The sequence below is a fragment of the Spermophilus citellus genome (genome assembly GCF_964194105.1).
Source record: "Spermophilus citellus genome assembly, chromosome: 1".
NCBI classification, from domain to species: Eukaryota; Metazoa; Chordata; class Mammalia; order Rodentia; family Sciuridae; genus Spermophilus; species Spermophilus citellus.
The window spans coordinates 189255693-189282018 of NC_138182.1; the positions used below are offsets into that span (position 1 = coordinate 189255693).

The window sequence follows — 26326 nt, forward strand, 5'->3', positions numbered from 1 at the left end:
TGCTTTTAGATTTTTCTATATTGACAGTCATCTTTATGTAATTAATGTTATTTCTTCCTAATATTCAGAACTTTTGTTTCTTCTTGCTTTACTGTACTGGCTAAGACCTACAGACAATGTTGCTGAATGGAATTGATTATAATGAATCTCCTTCTCTTGCTTGTAATCTATGAGAGAAGTTTTTAGCATTTTACCATTAAGTTCGATTTTTGTCTTCAGCTTTTGGTAGATACTGTTTGTCAAATTAAGGAAGTTTCTTTCTTTTCCTAGTTTGCTAAGTATTTATTGTGAATGGATATTGAATTTTATTTATTTTGTTTTTATGTGGTGCTGAGAATTGAACCCAGTGTCTCATGCATGCCAGGCAAGCGCACTACCATTTGAGCCACATCACCAGCCCCTCAAATGCTTTTTTTTTTTTTAATATTTATTTTTTAGTTATAGGTGTACACAATATCTTTATTTTATTTTTTTATGTGGTGCTAAGGATCAAATCCAGAGCACTCTACCTCTGAGCCACAACCCCAGCCCCTCAAATGCTTTTTTTGAACTGTCAAGATGTTTATATAATTTTTCTCCTTCAATCTGTGATTATGATAAAGCACACTTATTAATATCTGGTACACAGATCTTGTACTCCTAAAATAAATTCAACTTGGCATAATCTATTATTATTCTTATTTTGCATGGCATAATTCAGTTTGCTTATTCTTTAGGAATTTTTTTTTTTTTTTTTTGGCCTGTGTTGATCAATGAAAATATCTAATTTTTTTTAAATAAAATTCTTTCACATTTTGGAATTAAAGTTATGCCAGCCTCACAAAATGAGATGGGAAATACTTTTTCTGTGGGAGAATTTTTGCATGATATTGGGGAAAATATTTATTACTTAAGTATTTGAAATAATTAGCTGGTAAAGTCATCTGGGTCTACTAGGGAATTTTTTAAAAATATTTTTAGTTGTAGATGAATATAATACTTTTATTTTGTTTAATTTTTTTATGTGGTGCTGGGGATCAAACCCAGTGCTTCATGCATGCTAGGCAAGTGCTCTACCATTAGGCCATAACCCCATCCCCTACTAGGGAATTTATGAACATTAATTTCTTCTATAGTTATAGGAATATTCTGGTTTTCTCATATTAAGTTTTCACTCAGTTTTTAAAGTATTTTTCTAGAAATGTGTCCATTTTATTTGAATTTTCTTCTATATTTTATATGAAATTCTTCTTTTTTTTTTTTTTTTGATACTGGGGGATTGAACTTTGGGGCACTCAAAAACGGAGTCACATCCCCAGCCCTATTTTGTATTTTTTTTCTTGGAGATGACTCTCACTGAGTTGCTTAGCATCTTGCTTTTGCTAAGGCTTGCTTTGAAGTCACGATCCTCCTGTCTCAGCTTCCCAAGCCACTGGGGAAATATTCGTCTTAATGCCTGAAGCATACTTAGTTTAGTCCTGTTTTTGTTACTATGCCTAATGTCTCTGTCACCTGTCTCATTTTTTTATTGGTAAATTATAACTATAAATTATAGGCTTCATTGTGATATGTTCATGCCTTTTCTTTGATCCTCTTTTCATTTTTAAATATTCATCAGTCTGACCAGAGGTTTGTTGAATTTATAGTCTCAAAGAAAAGGGAAGGAAAATAACTTCTGGTTTTGTCAGTCTTTTCTGCTATAAATTTTAACTCATTTCTGTTCTTATCTGTATTTTAAAATTTTCCTTATCTGTAGTAGCTGGGTGTGGTGGCATATACCTGTTATCCCAGCAACTTGAGAGGCTTGAGGCAGAAGGATTGTAAGCTTAAAGCCAGCCTTAGCAATTTAGTGATGTCCTAAGCAAGTTAATGAGACCCTATCTTGAAAATGAAAAATAGAGGACTTGGGATGTGATGATTTCAGTGGTTAAGCACCCCTGGGATCAATAATAATAATATAAATTTCTTTAAATGTATTTTATTGTTCTTATTCTTATTTCTTGAAATAAATGCTTCACTCCTTAGTTTTCAGTCTTTTTCTCCCCTCCTCATACATGCGTTTGAAGCTAAGTTTTTGTTTAAATTATATTTTAGGTATATTTAAGGGATATTTAAGGGATATAAGTTTTGATAGGAAGCATATTAATTTTCTAGGGCTGCTATAACACAGTAGCGTCAACAGGAGGGTGGTGGTGTTTAACTACTTAAGTTGGATTTCTCACAGTTCTAGAAGTTCAAGATATTAATAGGTTTATTTTCTTCTGAAGTCTTTCTCCTTTACTTATAGATGGCCACTATGTCATCACATGCTTTTTTCTTCTGTGTGTTCATTTCGGTGTTTCCAAATTCCTTCTTTATGTAACACTACTAGTTAGATTGGATTAGAGACCACCTTAAGAGTCAATTTGAACTCAAAGACCCTATCTACAAGTACAATTACATTTTGTAGCTTGGAGGTGGAGTTAGACTTTATCATGAATTTTTGGAGGACACAATTCAACTATAACAGGAAGCATTTTTTATTGTCACTTAATTCAATACATCTTTTTATTTCCATTATGATATGTTTTCTGTGGGTTACTTACAAGTGTTTAATTTCCATATATATGGAGTATATGTTTCCTATTGCTGTTATAATAAATTACCACAATTTTAGTTTCTTAAAACAATTCAAATTTATTGTCTTTCAATTCTAGAGGAATTTATTTTCTTTCAGTTTTGGAGGACTTAAGTCCTGAAATCAAGGTGTTGACAGTACTGTGTTCCTTCTGGGGACTTTGGAACAGAGAGACTCTGAACCTTCTATCTTCCTAAGAGTCATTTTGATAATATTGAACCTACCTAGATATTCCAAAATAATTATTATATCTCGAGAGTCTTAATTTATTCATACCCACAAAATTGTTTTTGCTATGTAAGTTTGTTATTCACAGGTTCCGGGAATGAGGATGTTGACATGTTTGAGGAATTATTATTCTTGTAGTTTTTTAGGATTTTTCTTATTTCTCATTAATTTCTAGCTGATTGCACTGTGGTCATAGCTCTTTCAAAATGGATAAGTTTTGTTTTATGTCTCAGCATATTGTTAAATATTATAAATGTTCTATGTGCATTGAAAGATCCATGTGTATTACATTTATGTGAAGTGTTTTATATGTATCCATCAGTTCCTCTCTGTTGATTGTGTTGTTGTGTTACATTTTCAGTATCCTTACTTTTTATTTGGTTATTTTGTTACTGAGAAATATAGTTAAAATATCCCATGTCTAGGTTTGGTACTGTAGTTATTTGCATATTTTTGTTCAATGTTGAGTTAGTTGGAGATTTTTCAGTTATCTCTTTACTGAATTCCAGCTTAATATTTCTGTGGTCAGACAACATACTTGGAATGGTTTCTTCTATCTTTTGCAATTTGTTGAGGCTTGCTTTTATCCAGTATACAGGAAACTTTGGGAAATGTGCTATATTTATATTTTAAAAGACATAATTTGTTATTGTTAGGTATGTTATTATAATATATTAGATCCTAAGTTCGTCAGATATGTCCAGAATTTCTCTTTTCCATGTTTTTTCTGCTTGCTTTATTAGTTACTTGCAAAAAGTGCTAATTCTTCCATTATAGTCATGGATTTGCCTCCTCCACCCCTTTAATTTAGTCAGTCTTTATATAAATTGAAACTAAATTATGGAATCCATTTAGATTTACAGTTTTTCTTCCTTATAGGTTAATCCTTATTGTTTCAATGTGTATTCATGACAATTATTAGAGACAACATTTCTGTCTGATATTAGTATAGGGATAGCAGCTTGCGTTTAGTTAGTGTTTCTTTTGACTGGTCTATGTTCTGCCATTATTTTACCCTCAATATTTGTGTCTTTAAGGTATGGCTCTGGTATGTTTAGTAATCCAATCTTCATGGTAATTTATTTAATCCATTTGAGTTAAACTATCCTATGTTAGTATTTGTTTTCTGTTTGATTTTTGGCTTTCTGGATTTATGTCCCTTTTTTTCCATTCTTGTCTCCTTTTTAATTATTTAAAACTTTTTAATTATTTTTAATTTCTCCTATTGTTATACATTCTTTTATTATGCTTCTGGTGGGTACCTTAGCATGCTAAGGATTTACTGTACTCTTACACAAATAATAATTTTTACAATTTTCCAAATAATACTAGAACTTTACAACATTTCAACTGACTGCATGCTTTGCTTTTGAGTTATTAATGTCATACCTTTGGATTCTGCATAGGTTTTAAATCCCACAAACACTTTCACTATTTGTAGTAGCAATATTCACTTAAAAAGATTTTTCTAATGTTTTTCCTTCTTGTCTTCATTTCTGAATTTCTTTTGGGACAGGTTTTCTTCTGCCTGGCTAAGTATTCTTATCAACATTTATTTCAGTTCATATCTGCTGATAATAAATTGTCTGGTTTTTGACTGAATATATTTTTATTTCATCTTTTTTTGAAAGAAGTATTTGTCTTTTTTTTTTTTTTTAAGTATGCCACTGTTGGTCGTTGTTCACTTGAAGATAATATTTTCCACCCCTGCTACTTTGAGAATTTATTTTAACTCTCACTGTTAGCAGTTTTACTATGATGATGTGTCATTGGTGTGGTTTTCCTTGCATTTGTCCTTGGATTACTCGTTAGTTTTGTTCTGAGTGTTGAAGTTTTTGATCACTTTTGGAAAATGCGCAACTACTTTCTTTATAAATATGGCCTCCATATTTATATGTTGGACCTCTTCACTGTGTCTCATATGTCCTTACATTCTTTGTTATCTCCATTTTTCTTTATCTCAACACTTTAGTTTGATATTTTTATCCTCTTCCAATTTATTGACTACTTGTATCTCTTTTTTTGTTGTTAATAAATATTTTTAGTTGTAGTTGGACAGGATACCTTCATTGTATTTATTTATTTATTTAATTTATTTTATTTAAACACATCCATTGAGCTTTTAATTTCATTTCCAATATTAAAAGTTGTAGAAGGCTGATATGTTCAACTTTACTCTGAGGATGTAACTTTTTGTTTTTATAACCTAAGGTGAAGGTTTCATAAGAATCTGTCCACTGGGCAGAAACTGGACCTTAACTCCAGTCCACCCTTGCCCACAGAGTAATCAGACTGATATTATATCAGCGCTCCACTGTTTTACTTACCACTTGGTGGAAGTTTATCACCATCTCATCAACTGTTTCATGTGTTCAAGGTGGCTTTCTAAACACTACATTAGCATTTTAAGTTTTTTCTCCCCCCCATGGAGATTTGGCCTCATTGGAAATAGAAGTTCTCTCTTTTTTTTTTTTTTTCATTTTATACAATAATTTTCACTACATTGAAAAATTTAAAATTTTACATAATTAAATTAGTATTCTAGTCTTTTATTTTTGTCAGTACTAGAAATTGAACCAAGGCCCCTATACCATACCGCTGAACTATATCCCAGCCCTTTTTATTTTATTTTTTTTCTTCCTTGTTTTCCTCTTGTGTTTTATTTTACATTTCCATATTTTTTCTTTTTAAATGTATTTTTAAATTTATATATGACAGCAGAATGCATTACAATTCTTATTACATATATAGAGAGCACAGTTTTTCCTATCTCCGGTCGTATACATAGTATATTCACACCAATTCGTGTCTTCATACATGTACTTTGGATAGTAATGATCATCACATTCCACCATCATTAATTACTCCATGCCCCCAGCCAGCCCTTTTTATTGTATTTATTTTGAGGAAGGGTCTCACTAAATTGCAGCTAGAACTTGTGATCCTCCTGCCTCAGACTTCCAGGTTGCTGGGATTATAGACATGTGCCACTGCTTCCAGTAATTTATACTATCTTGATTTTATGTTATTCTTAGGAAAGTTTTTATTTATTCAAAATTATGTTGTATATGTATTTTTTAATTTGTTCTTTTTAGTTATACATGACAGTAGAGTGTACAAGAATGGAATCCTAATTAGAATAAGTGATACTCCATGATAATTCTGTTTTTATATTTAGATGTTTAATATACCTGGAATTTATTTTTGTGGATAGCATAAAGTTAGGATCTGTTTTCTTTGAAAATGTATAGCTAGTTGTCTTGATGAGACCAGGAGTTAGAAAATTTTAGCCAATCTGTTTTGATTAAATTTTATTGGAACACAACCATGCCCATTTGGTTAGTCACTGTGACGAAATACTTTCATGTTATACCAGCAGAGTTGAATGGATACTATATAATAACCGTTTGGTCATTTAAAAAAGTTTACCAAAGGCTGGGGATGTAGCTCAGTGGTTTGCCTTGCATGCAAAAGTCTGGATTCAATCCTAGTACTGGAAGAGAAAACACACACACACACACACACACACACACACACGTATGTTTATATCCCTCCACCCCCACCCAACCATTATTTTATTTTTATTTGTTACTTAGGATTGAACCCAGTGCCTCATGATGGTATGTGAGTGCTTTACCACTGAGCTACAACACCAGCCCCTGGGTTGCTACTTTAGCCTACTACATTCATCATATCTATTTCTGAAGTTCCTTCTATTTCCTTATTCAGTTAATGTGTTTTCACAGCATCACTCTGTTATAATTAGTACAGTTTTATAGTATTGTATTTTATTGACAGCTTATTCAGTCAAATTTACTGAGGTATCATTTCTGTATAGTAATGTGTACAGTTCTATGAACTTGGACATGTATTTGCCTTATAATTGCCACAATCAAGACAGAGAACATTTTCATCATTCCAAAGAAGCTCTGTGAGGCCATCTGTCAGTCTCCTCTCCTCATTTCTAGGCTATGGCAAACTACTGATATGCAGTCTATCCCCATAGTTTTGTCATTTCTAAAATGTCTTTGAGATATATTCAAGTGGTTACATTCATGTTCATTTATGTTGCTAAATTTAGTAGTCCATTATATCCATTCCCTGGTTGATAAACAGGATTATATCTAGATTTAGATTGCATTCTATAGCTTATTTGCATATAGGGTTTTGTCTAGACATATGTGTTTTCATTTTTCTTGAGCAAATAACTAAGGATAGAATTGTTGGGTCATCTGATACAGTAAGTGTGTTTAATTGTATAAGAAACTGCCAAACTTTTTTAAATTGGCCACCAACAATGTATGAGAGTTGCAGGTGCTTTGCATTTTTACTAGCTTTTAGTATCGTAGGTTTTGTTTTATGGTTTTTATGGGTTAGGCATTTTAGTTTTAATTCCTAGTATGTATTCCTAATGGCTTAACGGTAAGCATTTTCTGTGCTTATTTGCCACCTATATATCTTCATTGGCAAGTGAAGTATATGTCCAAATCTTCTCTGCCCATGTTTTAAAATCAGGTTGTTTTCTTATGATTGAGTCATATTTTTTTATGTTCTAGATATTAGTTCTTTATTAGGTAAGTGTTTTGCATATATTTTCTCCCAGTCTATGGATTGTCTTTATTTCTTAATAGTTTGATACATAGAACAGGTTTTTAATTTTTGTCAAATCTACTTTATCAATTTGAAAATATTTTATTTATTTATTTTTTTATACTGGGGATTGAACCCAGGGGCACACTACCACAGAGCTACACACTACCCCTGCCCCCTTTTTTTTAAATCTTGAAACAGGATCTCACTAAGTTGCTTAGAGCTTCACTAATTTGCCAAGGCTGACCTTAAACTCACAATCCTCTTGCTTCAGACTCCTGAGTTGCTGGGATTACAGGTGTGCACCACTGCGCCTAATGATTTTTTAATGTTTTGTATTATTTTGTATTACTGCATGAAAATTTACCTCAAACTTAATGATATAGACAGCATAAATTTATTATTTTATAATTTTCAGTGAGTCTGGTGTTTGAGTTATCTGGATCCTCTGTTCAGGATCACATCAGGGTTCTAGATGAGCTTCATTGCTTTCGGAAATTCAGTGTTCCTCTTCTTTTGATTGAGTCAGTTCCTTGTTAATTGTAGAATATATGGTCTGCACTTTTTTTTGCTAGCCATCAACAAGGTTTACTCTCAACTCCTAGAGGCTACCCACCATCTCCTCCGAAATAGCCTCCTCCACAACAACATTGCTACAATAGAGTATCTGAACCTCTTTGACTCCTCTTGTCTCTTTTCTCCAAACCCTCATTTAAAGGGCTTCCCCCAGTAGGCCAGGCCTACCCACTCTCAAAGGAAAGGACTATGTAGGATCATGCATCCTACGGGAAAAGAAAGTGGGAGACTAGCTTATGATTCTGCCTATTACGTGATTTGTCCTTTTTTGTCTTAAGAAATTGTTATCTACCTCAACGTTGTGAATGTTTCTGTTTTCTTCTAGAAGTTTAATAGTTTTATTTTCCATTTAGATCTTTCGTTCATTTCATATATAAATGTATGTGTATATGAAAGAATACAATCCCAACTGTGTGCGGTGGTATGTGCCTGTCCCAGCTAGTTGAGAGGCAGAGGTGAAAGAATCACTTGAGCCCAGGAGTTGAAGTCGAGCCTTGGCAACATAGTGAGGCTCTGTCTCAAAAAAAAAAAATTCTTTTTTGTTTTGTTTTGTTTTACAATCCCTGTCCCTTTTAAAAAATCTATTAGATAATGGCAGTTACTTTATAACCACTGTCACTAATTCCAGAATAGTTTCATCATACACCAAAGAAACTCTGAATCTATTAGCATCTCTCCACTTGTTCTCCACAATTTGGCAACTATTAATCTACTTTCTGTTTTCATGGATTTGCCTATCCTAGACATTCCATTATTATCAATATAATCATATAATGTGTGCCCTTGTGCTGACTTTCATTTAGGAGTCATGATGTTTGCAAATTCATCCATGTTGTTGCGTATGTTTGCACTTCATTCCTACTTATGACTGAATGATAGTCCAATGTATAGATATTTCATTTTGTTTTTTTGTTCATCAATCAATGGACATTTGAGTTGTTTCTACATTTTGGCTGCTATTAGTAATGCTGTGATAAACATTTTTCTTTTTTTTAACTAAATTGTTTGAGATAAAGTACCCCAAGTGCCCTGAAGTATCTCTTCAGTACAATGCATTCTCTTCTATAACCATAGTATATTTATCACACTTAAGAAATTTATTATTGACATAATATTGTTATATAACATGCAACCCATATTCAAATTTCACCAATTTAATTAGTGTTTTTAAACACTTTAAACAATCACCACTTTATTTATTGAAGTGGAATTTACATAGCATAAAATGAACCATTTTAAAGTCAATCATACAATGGCATTTTAGTATATTCATAGTGTTATATAACCACCACATCTCTCTAATTCTCTGTATTTTATCACCCGCAAAGGAAATCCTAGATCTATTAAGCAGTTACTCACCATTCTTCTCTCCCCTGACAAGTACCCATCTATTGTTGTCTGGATATTTCATTTAAGTGGAGTCATACAACATATGACATTTATATCTGGCTTCTTCGCTTAGCATGATATTTTTGAGGTTCATCCACATTGTAGCATTGTATCAGTAATTCATTCCTTTTTAATAACAGAATAATATTCCATTATAAATACACTTTGCTTATGCATTCATTGATAGACAGTTTCTAACTTTTAGCCATTGTGAATAATGCTGCTATGAACATGCATACATGTGTATTTGAATACCTGTTTTATATGCCTAGGAGTGGATTTGCTAGGTCATATAGCAATTCTTTGTTTAAGAGGATGAAACGATGTGTTGAACCTATAGATGAATTTGGGAAAATATACCAATTTCAGTGTTGCATATTTATTGAAGACTTATTTAGATTGTGAATTTTTCATTAGTGTTTTGCATGTAAATCTTGTTTATATAGTTTAACTGCTTATTTCTTTATGGTGTCATCGTTATGGTTCTTTTTACTTGTATTTCTAGTTATTCTAATATATACAAAGAAATATCATTTAGAGAGTGGTGAGAACAAACATCTTTTCCTTATTCCTGGTTCTATGGTTTAATCATTCTATATTTAACCATTAATTATGAAGTTTATTATACATTTTTCATAGATGGACTTTATCAAGTTGAGCAAGTTCTCCTTAAAAAAATTTGGCAAGAGTTTTTATCATGAGTATGTTTTGAATTTTTTTCAACTGCCGTTATGATTTTTTTAAAAAAAGTCCTAAAATCATGGTGTTTCTTAACAGTTGATGTCAGAGATTAATTGGCAGTATTTTTTTCCTGTACTAATGGTTCATAAAATAATGTATGTCATATAATTTCTGCCAACTTATATTTGATGAATGTGTATCTTTTATTAGGTCATAGTACAGATATCATGTCTTTTTCAGAATTTTCTTGGTTTATAAATATCATACTCCACAGAAAGAAATCAGAACTTAGAAAGAAAAATGAGCATGGATGTGGACTATTTAAAAAAATTTTTTGATTCTTTTTAGATATGATGAGAGTAGAATGTATTTTGACATATTATACATGCATGGAGTATAATTATCCATTCTTGTGGTTGTACATGATGTAGAGTTATACTGGTTGTGTATTTGTATATGAACATAAGAAGGTCATGTGCAATTTATTCTACTGTCTTTCCTGTTTCCATCTCTGCACCCTTCCCTTTATTCCCCTTTGTCTAATTCAATGAACTTCTTTCTATTCTCCTCCCTCTCTTATTGTATATTAACATCTGCATATCAGAACTGAAATTCAGCCTTTGGTTTCTTGGGATTGGCTTATTTCACTTAGTGTGATAGGATAAATGCCATAATTTCATTCTTGTTTATTGCTGAATACTATTCCGTTGTGTATATGTACCACGTTTTATTTATCCATTCATCTGTTGAAGGGTACCTAGATTGATTCCATAGCTTAGCAATTATGAATTGAGCTGCTGTAACCATTGATGTGGCCACATCACTATTCTATGCTGATTTTAAGTCCTTTGGGTATATGTCGAGGAGTGGGTAACTTGATCAAATGGTGGTCCCATTCCAAGTTTTCTGAGGAATCTCCAAACTGCTTTCCAGAATTGCACCAATTTGCATTCAGCATGGACTATTTTTTACATTGCTAGCAATCAGAGTCATGTCAAAAGGAAACTTGAAGAAGAAACTCCTTTAGGCCACACTACTTGCCCTAAAGATTAAGATGTATTCTTTTTTATTATTATTATTAGTTGTTCAAAACATTACATAGCTCTTGACATATCATATTTCATACATTTGATTCAAGTGGGTTGTGAACTCCCATTTTTACCCCGTATACAGATTGCAGAATCACATCGGTTATACATCCACATTTTTACATACTGCCATACTAGTGACTGTTGTATTCTGCTACCTTTCCTATCCTCTACTATCCCCCTCCCCTCCCCTTCCCTCCCATCTTCTCTCTCTATCCCATCTACTGTAATTCATTTCTCTCCCTTTTTTTCCTTTTCCCCTCACTTCCTCTTATATGTAATTTTGTATAATGATGAGGGTCTCCTTCCATTTCCATGCAATTTCCCTTCTCTCTCCCTTTCCCTCCCACCTCTCGTCCCTGTTTTATGTTAATCTTCTCCTGCTCTTCCTCCCTGCTCTGTTCTTAGTTGCTCTCCTTATATCAAAGAAGACATTTGGCATTTGTTTTTTAGGGATTGGCTAGCTTCACTTAGCATAATCGGCTCTAGTGCCATCCATTTCCCTGCAAGTGTCATGATTTTGTCATTTTTTAGTGCTGAATAATACTCCATTGTGTATAAATGCCACATTTTTTTTTATCCATTCATCTATTGAAGGGCATCTAGGATGGTTCCACATTAAATCAAAAAGAAAAACCAGGTCTGGAAGTGTATGGATATTAGAGCACTTGTTTACCATGCACAAGACCATGAGTTCCATCCCCAGCACCACCAAAAAGAAAGGAAATGTAAAACAGACTTGCAGAATGAAGACATGATCTGTTCCCCAGTGAAACTGCTGAATTATTTTCTTAAAACAACTATTTAAAACCTGTGGAAATGATCTAAAAGGAAAATAGCAAACAAAAAAGCATTCAAGAAAATCTACAAAGTTTTAGTGAGAAAAGCAAGTATCTGTGGCCACTAAAAATATTTTTTTAAAAACTGAGGGTGGTGATGCATACCTATAATCCCAGCAACTCAGGAGGCAGATGCAGGAGGATTGCAAATTTGAGGCCAGCTTGGGCAACATAAAAATACACACATAACATACATTTGTATATATAGATAAACACACATGTGTAATCATTAATGAAATTGCAATGTTACATTAGAAAATATTCACTTAATACAAAAAAAAACCCACCAAGAATAAAAGTAAAAAACATAAGCCATAGGAAACAAAAAGTAAAACACAACTCCATCAGTTGGAGTGGAATAATTTAATCAGAAGGTAGACTGGATTAACAAAAACAGTTGTGTTGTTATGGGAGACACAACTTAGGATTCAGTGAAGCAAATAGATTAAAAGTAAAAGGATGAGAAAAGATACCATGCAGACAACAACCACCAACAAAACTGGAGTGACTAATATTGAACAAAGCAAGACTTCAAACCAAAAATGCCACTCATTTCAGGAGAACATTTTGTAATGATTAAGAATCAGGCAGGTGTAACAATTATAAACATATACACCTGAGTGTATATGTGGCCATGTCACATATAGTCAAATAGCAAAGCTGACAGTAATGAAGACAGCAATAGTTCAAAAATAAATGCTGAAGGCATCAGGGCTGCTATAAGTAAGTACCACAGACTGGGTGACTTGAACAATAAAAATTAATTTTCTTATAGTTCTTGTGGCTAGAAGTGCAAGATCAGAGTGTCAGCAGAGTTGATTTCTTCTGAAGAAGAGTCTCTCCTTGTTTTGTAGATAACCACCTTCTTCCTGTGTCTTCACTAGGTCTTCCCTTTGTTTGTATCCGTCCTCATTTTCTTTTATAAGGACACCAATCTTATTGAATTAGGACTCACTCTAATGGTCTTACTTTAACTTAATTCTTCAAAGATCCTTCTTCAAATACAGTCATTTTTTTATGGTACTGAGTGTTAGAATTTCAACACATAAATTTGAAGGGGACAGAATTCTAACAACCCCCATCATCAGTATTTGTTAGAAGAACTAGACAGAAGAAGAATGAGGAAACAGAAACCTTGAACTTTATAACCTGCTAGACGTAATAGCCATCTGTGGAACACTGTACTCAACAACAACATAATGTACATTCTTTTAAAGTATGTATTTTCCTTGTTAGACCATAAAATCAACCTCAATAAATTCAGAGAATATAACTAATAGAAAATATGGTGTCTGACCATAGTAGAAGTAGACATCCATACATAAAAATGGGAAACACATAAATATGTGAAAATTAAACAATATACATCTTAATAACCAATGAGTCAAGAAAATCAGAAAAAATCGGGAAATCAAAAATTACTTAAAGATGCATGAAAATGAAGCCACAGCACACAAAGCCTTGTGAAATGCAGGGTAATTTGTAGCTGAATGTGCCTGTATTAAGAAAGAAGAATCATCTCAAGTCTATAATCTTAACCTTCAATCTTAAGACAGTAGAAAGAGAAGAGCAAATTAAAAATAAAGCAAGCAAAAGGAAGGAAATGACAAAGATTGGGGTATAAATTTAAGTACAGAATAGAAAACCCAATAGAGAAAATTAATCAAGCTTAAAACTTATTTGAAAATGATTAACAAAATTTTAGCCAGATTGACCAAGACAAATTATTAGAAACAGAAATGAGTGAACATTACTACCAACCTTAAAAAATTAATAAAGGAAAACTATCAGCACTTATATGCCAACATATTTGATAACTCAGATGAAATGGAAAATTCCAAGAAACATACAAAGTACCAAGACTGAAGAAATAGATAATCTGAATATACCTTTAACATGTAAAGAAATTGAATGATGAATCCAAAATTACCCCAAAACAAAAGCCCTGACCCACATGTCTTTATTGCTGAATTCTACATAACATTTAAAGAATTAATGCTAATGCTGTATAAAATCTTCCAAGAAACAGAAAAGAACACCTCTTATCTCATTTTTTGATGCTATTGCTATCCTAATGCCAAAATCAGACATTGTGTTGTAAGAAAACAAGACTACAGAGCAAGATCTTTTATGAGTGTGGATGGAAAAAATCAGCAAACTGAATTCAGCATCATGTAAAAAGACTTATTTACCATAACGAAGTGGAACTTATCCTGGGGATGCAAAGATTTTTTTTTTTTTTTCCTGGTTCTGGGAATTGAATCCAGGAGTACTTAACCACTGAGCCACATCCCTAGACTTTTTTAAATTTTTATTTTGAGACAGGGTCTTACTGAGTTGCTTAGGGACTCACTCAGTTGCTGACACTGCCTTTGAACTTGGGATCTTCCTACCTCAGCCTCCTGAGCCACTGGGATTACTGGTGTGCATAGCCACATCTGGCGCAAAGATAATTTAACATCTGATAATTAATTAATGAAATTCATCATATTACTAGAATAAAAAGCAAATTATATGTTCATTTCATTAGACACAAAAAGCACTATACAAAACCCAACACTGTTTCATGACAAGAAGCACCCAACATACTAGGAAGGGTAATGAACTGCTTTAGCCTCACAAAGGGCATTGAAGAAACCCCTGGTTTAAATCATATTTAATGGATGAAAGATCCAACACTTTGTCCTTTATAATGTTAGAAATAAGACAAAATTCTCTTCTTACTTCTTCTATTAAATGTTGTATTGGAAGTTATAGCCAGGGCAGTTAGCCAAGAAAATAAATAAGAAGTATCAATATTATTAAGAAAAAGGCAAGGTCTGTGGATAGTTAGTATCACAGATGATATGATCTAGTATATAGATTATCAAAGAATCCATTAAAATTCCACTAATTGTAGTAATTAGCATAGTTGCAGGTTATAAGATCAATACAAAGAGGTCAGTCATTTGTGTTTATTTATATATATATATATATATTTTTTTTTTTTTTTTTAACTTTTGGTCCCAGGGATTGAACCCAGGAGCACTTAACCACTGAGCCACATCCACTGTCCTTTTTATTTTAAGACAGGGTCTCAATAAGTTGCTTAGGACCTTGTCAAATTGCTGAGACTAGCTTTATACTTGAGATCCTCCTGCCTCAGCCTCCCAACCTGCTGGGATTATAGGTGTGCACCACCAAACCTGTAATGAAATGAATTTTTTAGAATCCATTCACAATAACAAAAGAATTACAAATAAAACAAACTCTGTAAACTACATAGCCCACTGCTGATAAAAATTAATGAACTAAGTAAATGGAAAAAACATCCCATGTTTGTAGAGCAGAAGACTTAACATTGTTTAGATAGCAAGTGATCTACAGATTCACTTGCAGTTCCTATGAGAATCCCAGCTGATTTTCTTAATGAAATTGGCTTGCTTATTCTAAAATTCACATGGAATTATAAGTGAATTCAGAGCAGCCAAAAGGATCCTGTAAAAGAAAAAGCAAAATAGTATGACTCATGTTTCCTTGTGTTAAAACTTCTTACAAAGCAGTTATAACCAAGACACTGTGGCATAAATATAAACACATAGGTCAATGCAATTGAATTGAGGGTGCAAATATAAGCCCCCACCTTTGTATGTGATACTGGGGATTGAACCTAGGGGATACTTTACCACTGAATGACATCTCTAGCCCTTTGTATTTTTATTTTGAGATACGAGTCCAGACTGGCCTTGATCTTGCAGTCCTTCTGCCTCAGCCTCTAGAATTGGTGAAATTATAAATTCCTTATATATGACCAGATGCCAATGGGGAAAGAATAATTTTTTCATCAAATGTGTTCCATATAGATGGACGGTGTGTAAAAATATTAAATCGGATCTCAATTCACACTATGTACAAAAATTAAATTTGAGATGAATCAATGCATGAGCTAAAATTATAACACTGAGAAGAAAACAGGGTTAAATCTTCATGACCTTGAATTTGGAATTTTTTGACATAAAAAACACAAACAATAAAAGAACTTGAACTTCATCAAAATGAAAAGCTTTGTTCTCCAAAGGATGTCATCAAGTAAGAAAGAAGACCATCTACAAAATTGGAGAAAATATTTGAAAATCATATAATGTGTCTGTATTCATGAGGAATACTGATGGTGTACAAGTCTTTTCCTTTTCATCATCGTTGTTTCATTGTACTTATTTAATTTGGTATCAAGGTAATACTTGCCTCAAAAAATTGAAGTGGAAAGTATTGCCTCACACCTATTCTGTTTTCTGAGAGATTATTAAATTATTGTTAATTTTTGTTTAATGTTTGGTGTAATTCTCCATTAAAATGTTTTAGGCCAGAAGATTTTCTTTTTAAGATGATTTAAATTATAGATTTAGTTTTAAAAATAGTTTTTAGGAGTATCCATGATTTTAGGAGTATTCAAATTGACTATTCTACATTGGTTGAGTTTGGGTAGTATTGGGTCATTAAAGAAAAATTAACAAATTGTTGTTCATTGTCCAATTTATAAATGCAAAAATGTTTGTGGTGTTCCCTTAGCCTTTTAATGGCCACAGAACCTGTAATAATATTCCCCTTTTCATCTCTAATAGTAGTATGTAAGCCTTCTCTCTTTTTATCTTTGTCAGTCTTTCTGGAGATTTATCTGACTTATTTATTTATTCAGTTTGGTACCAGGGGTTGAACCCAGAGGCACTTTACTACTGAGCCACATCCCTAGCCCCTTTTAAATTGTTTTATTTTGAAATGGTCTCATTAAGTTGCTTAGGGTCTCACTAAATGGCTGAGACTGGCTTTGAACTTGTGATCCTCTTGCCTGCCTCATCCTCCTGAACCACAGGGATTATAGGCCTGTGACATCATACCTGGCTTATTGTTGTTGTTGATATATATATAAATATATATATATATCTATATATATTATATATAGATATATATATATATATACACATACACACACACACACATTTTTTAAATTTTTATTTTGTTTGTTTATTTTTATGTGGTGCTGAGGATTGAACCTAGTGCCTCACATGTGTGAGGCAAGCGCTTTGCCACTGAGCCACAACCCCAGCTCTGTTGTTGTTATCTTAAACCAGCTTTTTATGTCATAATTTTTCTGTATTTTTTTTTCATTTTCTTACTCAATAATCATTTATTTTACATAACCAATCTTTATGTATTTGGAATTTTCCTTTCTCAAATTGGGATTCCTGGGTCAAATGGATGAATTTAAAAAAAAAAAATAGGGCTTTTTGGGTACCATTTGTCCATAACTTTTTATTTTTATTTCTTGCTTATTTGTACCAGGTAATATAATACTTTTCATATGGTCAAAAATTCAAATGGTGTAAGAGGGTTTGTGTTCAAAAGTATTCCTCATACTCATGCTCAAGTTCTCCCCATTCCTCTGCTCAGAACCAAGTAGCTTTGTCTGTTTCTTGACTCTGCTTTCAAAGCTATTCCCATATGGCTTTCTAAAAAATTGTAGGTCAAAATATTTTATAATTATACCTCTCTGTTCAGAACAGTTTCTGTTTTCTCCCCCCCTCATCCCCAGGGCAAGTCATGTTCAAGATGAAGTTTGAAAGATAAAGAGAATTTTTAATAGACACAAAAGGATAACATAGTGGAAGACTCTAGTATGGGGGTTATGAAACTGCTATATTTGTGAATATTTTTATGGGAACACAGCCTTGCTCATTCATTTATATATTGTCTGTGGGTGCTTTCATGCTACAGTTGCAGAGCTGAGAAATGAGAACAGGCCACATAGCCTGCAAAACCTAAGATATTTACTATTTTGCTATTTATAGAAAGTTTGCTGATCCCTGCATGTGGATAGGATTTAGGTAGGAAAGCATTATTGGTAATTGTTGGAGAAATGAAAATGAAATATTCATTATAATAGGGGGCAGTCATTAATAGCAGAGTGGCTAAAGAGAAAGTTAGCCTTAAAGGAATACAGTGGGGAGACCATTATCATGGAGACCAGGCAAAGGACCATTCCAGGCTAGGTGGTAGTAGTTCAGTAAGGAACAGAAGTGGCTTGTCCTAAACCATGTTTTTTCTTATCTTGCCCTCACTAGCCAAAAAGGATCAGGAAGGTGGAGAAGAAAAGAAATCTGTACAAAAGAAAAAAGTAAAAGAGTTAAAGGTGTTGGATTCAAAGACGGCCCAGAATCTCTGTGAGTAACTCTGATCCCAACTATTTGAAATGTGAAGGAATTCTTCTAAGAACTTAATTCTCTTGAGTTTAAGTTCTCTCAATATGATATACCCATTTCTGGAGTTCCTGCTGTGTGCCAGGCATTGCATAGTGGATTTCCCATTGGCGCCACTGAATCCCATTGGCACCACTGCAAGATTGATAAATATATGGTTTTATGTCATTATAGAGCTAATAAGAACTCTGAGGGTCTGAGATTTGAACCTCAGTCTCTCTTGTTTCTATGTGATGGGCAATCTATTAGGCATATACTAAGCATGTGTTCCAGAGATAAAAGGTTGTATATTCCATAAAACACAGTCTTGTAAAGATAGAAAGGCAAATAATAACAATAGCATAGATTAGTAAATGTTGTCATAGAAGAATGCTAAAGTGCTTATGAGAGAACTAGGAAAGGGGATATCCAAATCAAGTTGGGGGAGTACTGGAGGGCAGAAATCTTGAAGTAGTACCTCTCAAGGAAGTATTACTTAAATTGATTTGAAAGAACTGTTAAGAAGGGTGAGGAATGGCTTGTTTCAGGAGAGGGATTAGCCTATGTGAAGGCACATTGGCATGAGAGAACATTGAGTTCAAGAACTGCAAGTAGTTGAGTCTACCTGAGAAAAGCTATGGAGCTGTGAAAGTTATTAAAGAGTTTTTAAACAAGAAATAGAGTGTTACAACTGTAATTTTTAGGAAGGCCCTTAGGTGGTAATTTTTTCTTTCTTTCTTTTTTTAAGGCTGAATTGCTGGGTAGGAAAAGACTGGGCAGAGAGATAAATTATGTTATTGCTTTAAACTAGGTAAGAGGTGATCAGGGCCTGAAACTAAGATAGTGAGAATCAAAAAGAAGTCACAAGATAGTAAGAAGACAGAATTAATGGAACTCAATGGTTGACAGAGGGGATAAAGATGGTGTTTTTGAGTTTAGATCACTCTATGAAAAGTGTTATCATTTACTGAAATAAGCAGATTCACCAAGAACAGATTCTCTTTTTGGGGGGGAGCATGGCTAGTGGATGTAGTGAGATGTGGCAGGGTAGAATCTTACATAGAGTACAGTTTCAGTGTTATCTTTTCATTTGCTTTGTGAAGACAGAATAAGTAAAATTTGTGACTGTAAAAGAAAAGACAATTATATTTTCAGAATGCTGTAAAGTGAAAGAGAATTTGGTAGAGAGGAACACTGGGTCAGGAAAGATTTTTTTTTTTTTTTCCCTGCAAGATAGGAGAGACTTGTCTATGTATATGTGCTGAAGGACAAGGACCTTAGGGCCACCTCTTTTGTGGAAGCTTGAGGAAAGGATGCATACCTGGGGTATGTGTATATATGTGTATACATGCATGTATATAAGCATATGCTAATAACTTTACAGAAGTGTTGTCACAGTTTTCTTGTAGGTGATTCCAAAATAGTGCTTTCCAAAGCCTTTTCTAGTCTGGCTGTAACTGAGAGTCTGCCATCTTCTTTCTTTTTTGCAGTACTAGGGATTGAATCCAGGATGCTCTGCCACTGAGCTACATTCCTATCCTTTTTTATTTTGAAACAAGAGTCTTGCTAAATTACCATAATGGCCTTGAACTTTCAATCTTCCTGCTTCAACCTCCTGAGTAGCTGTGGTTTCAGGTGTGCACCATCATGCCTACCCCAATGTTCAGTTTTTCTTAGCAAGAGAAGTAAGGTCTTAGAACAAATGGGGAAGTGGTGGGACTGTTAGGAGAATGGGTATATTTTGGAGGAACTGCCAAAAGGAATGGGAACATGGGGAAGTAAGGATATGCAGAAAGGGATTGCTAAGCAGCACTGAAGCTCCAGCTGTCACTGGTGCCCCTGCAAATGCATGGACTTTTATCTGCATCAGCCCAAGTAAGAGTAGAGAAAGGAGATAGCTGGATTAACTAGACTCTGCAAGAATGCAGGCAGCAAGAGAATAGTAGAAGCAGCAGTAATGGGAGTAATTATAGACAGTAGTGAAGTGATATGCTATACTATAAGGTCTCGGTCAAATAGAGAAGGCAGATTGGAACTGACACACTCAGAAAATGGATCAATTGTCAGAAGGTTAGAATGTGCTCCTGATAAGTTTGAAGAGTCAGAGATTAGAAAGTGAGCATACTAGAAGGGAAGGATTTGTTTGTTAGAAAGAGGGACAGTTTAACAATCAGAGCAGGTCATGGCAATGACAGTTTTGAAGATGGTGTCCTGGGAGTCCACTAAAATAGAGTGGGGTGAAATACTTTGATGTATGTATATAAAATAGATCAAGAGACTTCCTGTGTGAGCAAAGGCAGGAAAAATCATAATGTTTATAGAATGTGGTACATCATGGCTGGTGTGTGACATAAATGTGGAGAATGATGAGAGAATGCTTTAGACACTGAACTCTGGAGCTGGGTTTTAACTGTAAGGGCAGAGTGACTTTCAAAGAGCCTTCTTGGGGAGATTATACAGCATAGGCTTGCAGAATGGGTTAGAAGGGAGAGGAGACTGAGAACATGTCTTATCTCATTTTCTGGCAGCAATCTTTTTGGGTTCCTTCCGCATGCCCTATCAAGAGATTAAGAATGTCATCCTGGAGGTGAATGAGGCTGTTCTTACGGAATCTATGATCCAGGTAAGGAGCAAGGTTGTCTTCTAGGAGCTGGCTCTTCTGCATAACTGGACATCAGCCTCACCTCTTCCCTCCTCATCCTCTAGCATCATAGACTTTAAATGCTAGCTTTGGAAAAGCTGCCATTTTTCTGGTGGTCAAGTTATTTTGGCATATTTATCAGAAGTCCTGCCATTTTGCTAGCTGCTCCCAACCTCCTACAGCCCCGTATTTCCTTTTGTAGTGGTCCTTGGGCAGAGTCTAGGACTGACAAAAGAGTAAGTCATTTAGACTCAAGTTGTCAACTGATTCCCCTTACAAAGAGATATCCTTTTCTCTCTTTCAGAACCTCATTAAGCAAATGCCAGAGCCAGAGCAGTTAAAAATGCTATCTGAACTGAAGGATGAATATGATGATCTGGCAGAGTCAGAGCAGTTTGGTGTGGTGGTGAGTAAGGCCTGGGGCATTCTGTTCTTTTCCCATTCCCTTATTCCCCTCTGATCTAGAGAATAGCCTAGACCCTTGCTCTTAGCTATTGCCTGTTTTGAGCCTATCTTTCATTCTCTCATCTCTCTATTCTGGAATTCATCTTCCCAGAGGAGGCTTTGCCTCTTTTTCTGACTTCTCTGTTTATATTAGCTATAATGAAATTGCTTGGGCTGGGGATGTGGCTCAAGTGGTAGCGCGCTCACCTAGCATGTGTGGGGCTCTGGGTTTGATTCTCAGCACCACTTAAAAATAAAGACATTGTGTCCACCTAAAACTAAAAAAATAAATAAATTTAAAAAAAAAAAAAAAAGAAATTGCTTGTCTTTCCCATTAGATGGGCACAGTGCCCCGCCTGCGGCCTCGCCTCAATGCCATTCTCTTCAAGCTGCAATTCAGTGAGCAAGTGGAGAATATTAAGCCAGAGATTGTTTCTGTCACTGCCGCATGTGAGGAATTACGCAAGAGTGAGAGCTTCTCTAGCCTCCTGGAGATAACCCTCCTTGTTGGAAACTATATGAATGCTGGCTCCAGGAATGCTGGAGCTTTTGGCTTCAACATCAGCTTCCTCTGCAAGGTAAGTCATGGGTTAGAGTAGGACAACAGAGGGAGGGCTACAGGCCTCTGTGGAGCCCAGTGTCGCCTGAAATAGTCTTGGGCAAGTCAATACTAATGATTTCTCCTCTCACCCCTAGCTTCGAGACACGAAATCCACAGATCAAAAGATGACATTGTTGCACTTCTTGGCTGAGTTGTGTGAGAATGACTATCCTGATGTCCTCAAGTTTCCAGATGAGCTTGCTCATGTGGAGAAAGCCAGCCGAGGTGAGGCAGATTGGAGCAAAGCCAAAAGGTGGTTCCAAGCCCCAGCAGTCTGCTGGGGGAGAAAAATAAGACACAGTGTAGATTTTAGATCATTTTCAGTGCAGACTATTTTAAATGTGAATGGGGGAAGGTTTAGACACAGTGTCAGCCACAAGGGAGGAGCATAAGGCTGAAGAGAGGTCTCCATGTGTAAAAATGGAAGAGCTCTTTCCCTTTCTGGGAAAACAGAAACACCAAAACAACAGGAGAGGCAGGAGTTTTCAGTCTAGGTCCATATTTGTTGTCATTCAGAAAGCAGACTGGATTAACAAACCTCATGCTTCACTCTCCTGGGAGTAGGTAAAGCATTCAGTAGAAATGGGACAGAATTCTGTGCTGCTTCTATATTTTTACATATGTCTCCCTCCTCCCAAACTCGGTTTTCTAAAATAAATGAAACCTAGATCTCAGAGGATTTTGTGGATTTTTTAAAAATCAAATGAAGTCTGCCTTCTCATCTTAGTACCATACACCTTGTGGAGGCTGGAAAACCAATTATCAAATAATTGTGGTCTAGATGCAAAAAGGAAAAGTAAATGTGTGAAATAACTAGAGGAGAGTACATAGAGAAGAAAAATAATTAAGTACCAGAATGTGTCAGTAGGAAAGGTGAAAGCTAAGAGGTCTTGAGGCTGAAATTACCAACAAGCTCTTGCTGTCTTTTTGTTTCCTGTAGTTTCTGCTGAAAACTTGCAAAAGAACCTAGATCAGATGAAGAAACAGATTTCTGATGTGGAACGTGATGTTCAGAATTTTCCAGCTGCCACAGATGAAAAAGATAAGTTTGTTGAAAAAATGACTATATCCTTTCCTGAAAGAAAAAAGTTGCTCCCTAGGAAGGGGGTGGGGGGGACCACTTCCCCAAGGGTACAACAGGATAAATGTGGCTGCATTCAATTTTTCTTAAAAACAATTTTTTCCAGCCTGGCATGGTGGTGCATGGTTGTAGTTCCAGAGGCTCAGGAGGCGGAGGCAGGAGGACCACAAGTTCTCAGGCCCAGCACAATGATGCATGCCTATAATCCCAGTGGCTTGGGAGGCTGAGTCAAGAGGATCATGGGTTCAAAGCCAGCCTCAGCAACAGTGAGGCACTAAGCAACTGAGTGAGATCCTGTCTCTAAATAAAAATACAAAATAGGGCTGGGGATGTGGCTCAGTGGTTGAGTGCCCCTGAGTTCGATCCCCAGTACCAAAAAAAAAAAAAAAAAAAAAAGAAAAGCCAGCCTCAGCAACTTAGCAAAACACTCTCTCAAAATAAAAAGGGTTAGGGATGTGGCTCAGTGTTTAATCACCGGTGGGTTCAAAAATTTTTTTTTGGTTAAGTACATAGCTCTTGAAGGATTTTTATTGTGGAATTGAAAGCAAACCATTGCTACAGAACTTCTTTCTGATTTTCACCTCATGAATTTATTTTAAACAAATCTCTGTTGCATTGGTTTTTGTGCTTAATATTTGCTGTGTTTCCACGTAGTATATGCAAAACAGTCTCTTTTTAAATTATCACCTCCTATTCTCTAGGTGTACCGAAGTTTATGATTTACCATTCTTCTGTTTGGATATTTAGTTGTTTCTGGTTTTTCGCTGTCATAAACAGTGCTGTGTTGAACATCCTTATGCATGCCAGTATGCATCTTCTAGTAATTCTCTGGGCTAGAGGAGTGAGTCTGCTTATTGGTCTTGATCCTTTACTCCTTGGCTGCACAGCTTTGTAAAGGATGCACAGGAACAATATAACAAGCTGCGGATGATGCACTCTAACATGGAGACCCTCTATAAGGAGCTAGGCGACTATTTCATCTTTGACCCCAAAAAGTTGTCTGTGGAAGAATTCTTCATGGATCTGCACAACTTCAGAAATATGTTTGTGGTGAGCAAGGACTACATGCTGACTTTACACAGGTTTCATGTTGGTTGGTGGTGGGTATACATATGTTTGAATCCCCTGTCCTGCAGCAAGCAGTAAAGGAGAACCAAAAACGACGGGAGACAGAAGAAAAGATGCGACGAGCAAAACTAGCCAAAGAGAAGGCAGAGAAAGAGCGGCTAGAGAAGCAGCAGAAGAGAGAGCAACTCATAGACATGAATGCAGGTAAGAAGCACAGAAGGGCTGATGGATTGAGAGAACAACATTTAGTAGGTTTCTCTATCTAGAATCTAGAGGCAGATGAGAATAGTTCAGGTCTGAGCTTAACTTATAGCAAATGATTTTGGTAACCTTCTTCCTCCTAGTTGCTGATGCTAAACTTTAAACCCAGTTCAGTTATGTATACATTCCAGTTCTCTATGTGAAAATCTCTTGCCTCTCCTTTGCTGGTTCTTGCATTATGTTTCATCTCCCCCAGGGATTTTAGTATTGCTGTTACACATACTCATTCCTTCTGCTCAGCCAAAGCTTCCTCTGGCTTGTTCTCATTCCCTCCACTTAATCTTTTGTGTTTTTTTTTTTTTCCCCAAAATATTTTCCTGAGTCTCCCTACACTTTTCTAATTGTGGCTGTCCTCCCTTTCTGCTTATTTTACTAAGTATTGTGTTGCTATGATATCATAAATGGATTGAACTTCTGGAAGGGGGTGGGAATCTGGCTACCCTTTTCTTTCTGCAGCAGAATCTCTATTTCACGACAAGAACCATGTCTTTGTTGAAACATATGGTCTCAATTACGGGCCCTCTGTTTCCTGTCTCTGCTTCTTTCCTGCCGTGGATTCCCTACTCCCTTCCCCCATGGGCAGCAGAAATACAGCATATGTTGTTCATGGCACTAAGCTGAACCTGAGGGGCCATGAGCATTCTGGAAATGAAGTGGTCCTCAGGTCTGCCAGGTCTGAAGAATCCCAGTGCTTTATGAGCACAGGCGATAAAGACTACTCTTAGAGATTTTCCTTTATATTTTTCTGGAAAGCAATTCCCTTGTCCTTACCTCGGATATATATATATAAGCCACAAACTGCCCCAGTAAATGCTATTATAAGCCACCTGAGTATTCTTCACCTTTTTTCCCATTCTCCCTGAACCTCCAAGGTTTTTCCTCCTAGGAACTGGTTAGGACAAAATGGGGGAAGGTTGAGTCCAGGTGACAGGATGAGAGTTGCTCTGGACCAACAGGTGGCGTAGTGGACCTTGCCCTGTTTCTAGAACCTGGGTCAAACAAATGAGGTTGGAATGTAGGTCATCTGCACTGCTGATGTTCAGACAGCAGATGGCGTTGGGAGCAGTGAGCCCTAGTCTTGGAGCTAGCAGCCAACCCCACTCCTTGGGATTTCACAGTTTTAGATTTCACTATCCTGAGCTGTTGCCATGGAAACCGAGCCTGGCTGGAACAAGGATTCTACATTAACTCTTCATTTTCCAGCCAATCCACTCCTCTTAGATGCAGGGCTGGCTTCAGGAAGAAATAGCCACTGGAGGCAGTACTTAAATGAAATATGCTCTTGATCAGTGGTCTCTCTTCATTTAGCCTTGCTTTGAGACCTAAACCAGTCTCTCTGTGAGATGAGATGTTTGTATAAATTGGAGTGAAACACTTTAGGGTAGAGCTGGGGTGATATAATTTTCTATTAATTTCACTATTGCTGTCTCTGTACTTACTCTGCTCTTGAAGTTGAGCAATTTGATAATTCTGTGTGTTAGTCCTGATTAGGTGGGGAGAATGGCACTGCAGGGAAATATTCCAGGGTTTGCAATGAATAAATAGCAGGCAATGAAATCTTTTGTTTTGCCATTTTTAAACAGACACAAGTAAACACAGGCCTGTGAGTGTTGAGGTGGAGCCTTCGTTGTCTGTTGTGAACTTTTAGCCACTACAAAAGAGGGGATTCCAAGCAATAGCAAAAAAAAATGCATTTCATGTGGAACTTGTCATTTGCCATGTTGCTCTGGCTGAAGAGTTTTACAACTGTATCTTTGTTCATGACAGAGGGTGATGAGACAGGTGTGATGGATAGTCTTCTAGAAGCCCTGCAATCAGGTGCAGCATTCCGACGGAAGAGAGGACCCCGCCAGGGTAAGTAAACAAAATGGAACCCATCCTGAAGCAGGTGAGGCCTTTATGTTCAAGGTCCTGCTAGTCTTGGGCTAAAGAGCAGATGTGGTGCTGTATAAGTTTAGGAATTTCCCAACATCCCAGCATTGAGAGTGGATTATCTAGTGCTCTTCTTCCCACATTAGAAATACTGATATC

General features: G+C 35.6%; 1 protein-coding gene across 1 annotated transcript in view; it reads left to right on the plus strand.

Annotated features, from left to right (window-relative positions):
* Positions 1-26326, plus strand: part of DIAPH1 (diaphanous related formin 1) — a 95794-nt gene that overhangs the window by 61127 nt on the left and 8341 nt on the right. Inside the window, exons 16-24 of the mRNA XM_081303271.1 lie at positions 18086-18184; positions 20728-20822; positions 21145-21246; positions 21623-21862; positions 21981-22110; positions 22826-22950; positions 23852-24016; positions 24103-24238; positions 26063-26149. Of these exons, the coding sequence (XP_081159397.1) occupies positions 18086-18184; positions 20728-20822; positions 21145-21246; positions 21623-21862; positions 21981-22110; positions 22826-22950; positions 23852-24016; positions 24103-24238; positions 26063-26149 (1179 nt within the window). The remainder of the gene's footprint in view (positions 1-18085; positions 18185-20727; positions 20823-21144; positions 21247-21622; positions 21863-21980; positions 22111-22825; positions 22951-23851; positions 24017-24102; positions 24239-26062; positions 26150-26326) is intronic.